The 6,923-nt window shown below is 37.6% G+C and overlaps 1 protein-coding gene across 1 annotated transcript in view; it reads left to right on the top strand.

Moving 5' to 3' along the window:
• The first annotated feature begins 6 nt into the window (after positions 1-6).
• Positions 7-6,923, top strand: part of LOC112077501 (NLR family CARD domain-containing protein 3-like) — a 15,407-nt gene continuing 8,490 nt past the window's right edge. Inside the window, exons 1-3 of the mRNA XM_024143996.2 lie at positions 7-1,169; positions 1,436-1,609; positions 5,032-5,121. Of these exons, the coding sequence (XP_023999764.2) occupies positions 187-1,169; positions 1,436-1,609; positions 5,032-5,121 (1,247 nt within the window). The 5' untranslated portion in view covers positions 7-186. The remainder of the gene's footprint in view (positions 1,170-1,435; positions 1,610-5,031; positions 5,122-6,923) is intronic.

Raw genomic sequence — 6,923 nt, 5'->3', positions numbered from 1 at the left:
GTGGATGTTCTGCTGACAAATCTCATCAAGGGAAATCTGCTTCCCTCTGCTCTCCTCTGGATAACTACCCGACCTGCAGCAGCCAATAAGATCCCTTCAGAGTGTGTTGACCAGGTGACAGAGGTACGAGGCTTCAATGACCCACAGAAGGAAGAGTACTTCAGGAAGAGATTCAGTGATGAGGACATGGCCAGCAGAATCATCTCACACATAAAGACATCAAGGAGCCTCCACATCATGTGCCACATTCCAGTCTTCTGTTGGATTTCTGCAATAGTCCTTGAACACATGCTGGAACATAAGAGAGAAGAGATGCCCAAGAMTCTGACTGAGATGTACACACACCTTGTGGTGTTTCATACCAAGCAGAAGAATGAAAAGTATCTTGGGAAAGAAGAGACAGGTCCACACTTGAATAAAGAGAGCATTCGGTCTCTGGGAAAACTGGCTTTTCAACAGCTTGTGAADGGCAATCTGATTTTCTATGAAGAAGACCTGAAAGAGGCTGGCATTGATGTAAATGACGCCTCAGTGTACTCAGGATTGTGCACACAGCTCTTTAAAGAGGAATGCGGGCTGTACCAGTACAAGGTGTACTGCTTTGTGCATCTGAGCATTCAGGAGTTTCTGGCTGCTGTATATGTGTTCCTCTCATTCATCAACAACAATGAGAATCTAATGGACAAACTGCAAACAAAAAACGAGCCTGAAGTTACTTTCTACAAGAGTGCTGTGGATAAAGCCTTACAAAGTGAGACGGGAAACCTGGACCTTTTCCTCCGCTTCCTTCTGGGCCTCTCACTGGAGTCCAATCAGAAGCACTTACGAGGTCTACTGACAAAGACAAGAAGCAGCTCACAGACACATGAAGAAACAGTCAAGTACATCAAGGAGAAGATCAGGGAGAATCCCTTTTCAGAGAGGTGCATCAATCTATTCCACTGTCTGAATGAACTGAATGACCATTCTCTAGTGGAGGAGATTCAAAGCTACCTGAGATCAGGAAGTGTCTCTAGAGACAACCGGTCACCTGCACAGTGGTCAGCTCTGGTCTTTGTGTTGCTGACTTCAGAAAAGGAGCTGGATGTGTTTGACCTGAAGAAATACTCCAGATCAGAGGAAGGTCTTCTGAGGCTGCTGCCAGTGGTCAAAGCCTCCAGAGCTGTTCTGTGAGTTAATAAAATGACATATAAGAACTAATCATCAGGAAGAAATATTAAGTTTAGAGAAAAATATGTATTGAAATATGTATATTATATTGAAAAACATTGATGTTCACATTAGTATAACATTATGACCATACAATTCTAGGAGATGGAAGATTAATCTTTATGTTGTTTGGGAGAATAAACCAAATGCTTCTGCCATTGTCCTTCTATACTACTGGTGTTAAATTAACAGTGTGTTTGTGAAAGCATGATGATCTCTTTGTCAGGCTGTCAGGCTGTGGAGTCACAGAGGAAGGCTGTGCTTCTATGGTCTCAGCTCTGAGGTCAAACCCCTCACACCTGAGAGAGCTGGAYCTGAGTAACAATGACCTGAAGGATTCAGGAGTGAAGCTGCTCTCTGATGTAGTGGGGAACCAACATTGTAAACTGGAGACTCTGAGGTCAGTATTCCTGTAGTTGGTCAACAAGTGATAACTGTTAACCAGATCCACATGTGTTTACCAGGCACACATAGTCCACACCATATGTGTTTGGACAGTGAAGCTTACAGTTTTAAATTTGGTCATAATCTCCCCAGGCATTTGATTAGATAGAATGTTCATATTAGTAACATACAGAATGTCACCTTTATTTGAGTTATGGTGAAAGTTAGCATGTTTTGATGTATCCTCTGTATTGTAATGGTGAGAGGTTAGCATGTTTTGTTGTAGCCTCTGTTATTGGTAATGTTTGAGAGGTTAGCATGTTTTGTTGTAGCCTCCTGTTATTGGTAATGGTGAGAGGTTAGCATGTTTTGTTGTAGTCTCTGTTATTGTTAATGTGAGAGGTTAGTATGTTTTGTTGTAGTCTCTGTTATGTGTAATTGGTGAGAGGTTAGCATGTTTTTGTTGTAGTCTCTGTTATTGGTAATGGTGAGAGTTAGCATGTTTTGTTGTAGTCTCTGTTATTGGTAATGTGAGAGGTTAGCATGTTTTTGTTGTAGCCTCTGTAACTCTCTCACTCATTATTATTCATGATTCATTCATGATTTTTCTAAATCAGACAGTCACTGGCTTGATGTAGTCATTGCGTTCAAGATATTGGACAAATACTAACCTTTGACTACTTTAATACGCTATAATTTAATTGTTCAGAAAAAATGAATTTACCAAACCAATGAGTTACAACCAAATACTCAACTCTTGACTACTTTAATACACATTAAAGGAATTTTCAACAATACTAATGACTTCTTCAAATAGGGGGACTAGAACATAAAGGCTTTTATTTTTCAAATGGTGAACAATAATATGTATGAAAAACCCTCAAATAAAAGGTGACATTATATACTGTCACCTCATATGAAAATTTGATCTGAAATCCAAAATGCTGGAGCTATAGAGGCACATTTAAAATGTTAGCTTCACTGTCATTATAGATATGGTGTGGACTTATACTCAATACAATCTAAATCGATACCTCACTGTCTGTCTTTTTGACTGATACTGCTTTTTAAACTGTCTGGTCAGTCTACTCAAATATTTGTACTATACATGTTTCTATTTGCATGCATACTTTGATCATTGTCATTTCTAATAATGTTACATCATTTATGAATTGATATGGGGAGCAGGGTACCTAGGGTTAGAGTCTGGTAACCGAAAGGTTGTAAGATTGAATTCCTGAGCTGACAAGGTAAAGATCTGTCTTTCTGCCCTTGAACAAGGCAGTTAACCCACTGTTCCTAGGTCGTCATTGAAAATAAGAAATTTGTTCTTAACTACTGCCTAGTCAAATAAATGTAAAAAAAATATATATGTTTAGGTTTCAGGACACTGATACTGTATATCTTAATATGTGAAAAAATATACTGCCACTATTTTCACCACCAAAAGAAAATCAGTGTGATTTTAATATGATTTGACTCTTGCAGGCTGTCAGGCTGTCTAGTCACAGAGGAAGGCTGTGCTTCTCTGGTCTCAGCTCTGGAGTCAAACCCCTCACACCTGAAGAGCTGGACCTGAGTAACAATGACCTGAAGGATTCAGGAGTGGAGCTCGCTCTCTGCTGGACTGGGAATCCCCACTGTAAACTGGAGACTCTGAGGTCAGTATTCCTGTAGTTGGTCAACAATGATACTTTCACCAGATCCACATGTGTTTACCAGACACACATATCCACACCATATGTGTTTGCACAGGGAAGCTTAGAGTTTTAAATGTGGTGCTATGCTCCAGCATGTTGAATTTTGAATACAAAGTTTCATATTATTTCATATTAGTACAGAATGTCACGATTTATTTAAAGTTTTTTTTATTAAAAGGTATTCATATATATATATTTTACCGTTTAAAAATGAAATCACTTTATGTATGTGTTCTCCATTTTGAAGAAGTCTTAATTATTTGGACAAATACATTCAATCAAAAGTTTAGTATTTGGTCCAGTATTCTATGCCTGCAGTGATTACATCAGTCTTGTGATCTACAAAACTTGTTGAATGTATTTGCAGTTTGTCTTGGTATGTTTTGGATGATGTTTTCCTGATAGAAACTGAATGGTGAATAATGTCCTGTCATTTGGAGTCACTTAACTTGTATTGTCAGTAAGAATAGAAGATGTTTCTGATCACTTCTACATTCATGTGGATGCTACCATGATTATGAAAAATCAGGAATGAATCGTGAATGATGATGAATGAGAAAGTTACAGAGGCACAAAGATCAGACCCCCTCTGTTATTGGTAATGGTGAGAGGTTAGCATGTTTTGTTGTAGTCTTCATTATTGGTAATGGTGAGAGGTTAGCAGTTTTGTTCTAGCCTCTGTATTGGTAATGGTGAGAGGTTAGCATGTTTTGTTGTAGCCTCTGTTATTGTAATGGTGAGAGGTTAGCATGTTTTGTTGTAGTCTCTGTTATTGGTAATGGTGAGAGGTTAGCATGTTTGTTGTAGCCTCTGTTATTGGTAAGGTGAGAGGTTAGCATGTTTTGTTGTAGTCTCTGTTATTGGTATGTGAGAGGTTAGCATGTTTTTGTTGTAGTCTATGTTATTGGTAATGGTGAGAGGTTAGCATTTGTTGTTGTAGTCCTGTTATTGGTAATGGTGAGAGTTAGCATGTTTTGTTGTAGTCTCTGTTATTGGTAATGGTGAGAGGTTAGCATGTTTTGCTGTAGCCTCTTTATTGGTAATGGTGAGAGGTTAGCATGTTTTGTTGTAGCCTCTGTTATTGGTAATGGTGAGAGTTAGCATGTTTTGTTGTAGCCTCTGTTTTTTGTAATGGTGAGAGGTTAGATGTTTTTGTTGTAGCCTCTTTAACTTTCTCAATCATATTTATTCAGAATTCATGCAGGATTTTTCTTAATCATGGCTTCTCAAGGATTCATTTATTAGTGTATTGAAACATGTTATCTACTCAGTTAGACAGAAAATGACTCCAGTCATCATCCACCATTCAGTTACTATTGGACAAAACAAACCCAAAACAAACTGCAATGTGTCAATGTCACCCCATTTCAAATGATTGATCTCAAATCTAAAATGTTGGAGTACAGAGACACATTTAAAATGTTAGCTTCACTGACAAAATAGATATAGTGGACTGTATACTCAATACAATCTAAATCTGATACCTCACTGTCTGTCTTCTGACTGATACTGCTTTTTAAACTGGTCTGGTCAGTCTACTCAAATATTTGTACTGTACATTTTGCTCTCTTCAAGCAATACTTTGATAATAAGTCCTTTCTAATAATGAAACATTAATTTATGAATAGATATGGCAGGTTCAGGACACTGATGTATCTGAACATTTTGAAAAATATACTGCCATTATTTTCACCACCAAAGAATAGCAGTTTATTTTAATTTGATTATCACTTTGCAGGTTGTCAGGCTGTCTAGTCACAGAGGAAGGCTGTGCTTCTCTGGTCTCAGCTCTGAGGTCAAACCCCTCACACCTGAGAGAGCTGGACTGAGTAACAATGACCTGAAGGATTCAGGAGTGAAGCTGCTCTCTGCTGGACTGGGGATCCCACTGTAAACTAGGGACTCTGAGGTCAGTATCCTGTAGTTGGTCAACAAGTGATAACTGTTCACCAGATCCACATGTGTTTACCAGGCACACATAGTCCTCACCATATGTATTTGGACAGTGAAGCTTACAGTTTTAAATTGGTGCTATGCTCCAGCATTTTGGATTTGAGGATATGCCTATATTGTTTTCTTATTACATATTGTGGGGCGGGAGGGCAAACGGAAGAAATGGAGAACCAAGAAGCGCTAGGTTGCAACGAAGAAAAAATTCACCTTTTTTGGAGAGATTGCCAATTTCTCATACCATTAAGCCGCCCCCCAAAAGCCACGGTTTTAAGAGAATATTTTATTGCAAGTACATACTAACCAGCTCAGACCACGTTTTTATCGTTTTGTAACCACGCCAAGCTCCATAGGAAAACGCATAATTTATTATCAACACACCCAAAAAACATCTCATTTTATGTATGTGGTCGAGTATCTCCGCTTTTCCCCACATGCTTCGAAAAAGAGGTCGGCGAATCGAATAATCTATCTATAGACCAGCAACTTGCTGCAGACAGCTATCAATGAAAACTGTGGTGTCATTAGTTATTTCATTTAACAGTAAATAAAACCCTTTTGTAAGTGTGAATATAGATTGTTTATTTCTGGATTAGCTGGCGGCCTGTCTCCCACCCAGTGTGATTCCTCTAGACCCACCATGGCTCTGCCCATTTGCCCCAGTCATGTGAAATGGTGCTAGCCTAATTTATTTATTTAGAATTAGAATCTAGCAATTTCCTAAATGATAACTGCGTTAACTTCTTACATTAAAAATCATTGAAATTGTTGCATATCGCAAATTATCGTATATTTTTTTCAGTATACATAAGATGAATCAATAAGATGATTTTAAAATCCAAAAATAGAATGACAAAGCTGGAAAACATTATTCCTAATATTAGTAAAAACTCCATAAACTATTTTTATGCGTAATACCATATGGTTTGATAATTATCGTTTATACTTTTTTTGACACACTTTATTTGTTGTTTATCTGATTGCATGTACTTCTTTTTTTGAAATCATGCGCCCAAACTGGTTGCAGTTGGAAAAAAATCGATAGTGCAGAGTCTTCAAATAATACTTGACGATTGTTGATATAGATTCTTTTTGTCATTATGAGGGTCTTAATTTTTTCATTGTAATTTCTCTCAAAACACTTATGGTCTATCCATCTAAAACACATGAAAAATAGACACAAAATTAATTAATATGAAAATTGTTTTTTATGTATTAGTAATACGTGACCAAAATAACCCATAGATTCCATAGATGACCTGTTCCTATTAAACCAAATGATTGGATGATTCCAATAACTATATATTAACTGTAAACTTGCCCTACTACACACCTTAAATTTGACCCCGGGCTATTCCAATATCATACTCACATCCAAAAGTCTTTCAGAAAATACTCAGACAAGATAAGTGCAGTACTATACAATTAGCAATAATAGAATAAATACAAGATAATAATCCACAATGAAATTAATTGAATCCTTATTCACCTCTTCAACGCACTGAAATAACCATATCATAGGAGAAAACCACTACACTTCAGCTGTTTTCAACCTTTAATGGCCTACCAACCTTACTGTGCTGCGCCAACCATGCTCTTTCTCCGTCCGGCAGTTATATGACTATAACAGTCAAGTAAGACTGTGACTATTCTCATTACACCTACAGTTCTTCACACCTC

Source organism: Salvelinus sp. IW2-2015, unplaced genomic scaffold (assembly GCF_002910315.2).
Source record: "Salvelinus sp. IW2-2015 unplaced genomic scaffold, ASM291031v2 Un_scaffold4630, whole genome shotgun sequence".
Classification (NCBI taxonomy): domain Eukaryota; kingdom Metazoa; phylum Chordata; class Actinopteri; order Salmoniformes; family Salmonidae; genus Salvelinus; species Salvelinus sp. IW2-2015.
This window is presented reverse-complemented; position numbering and strand designations above follow the sequence as displayed.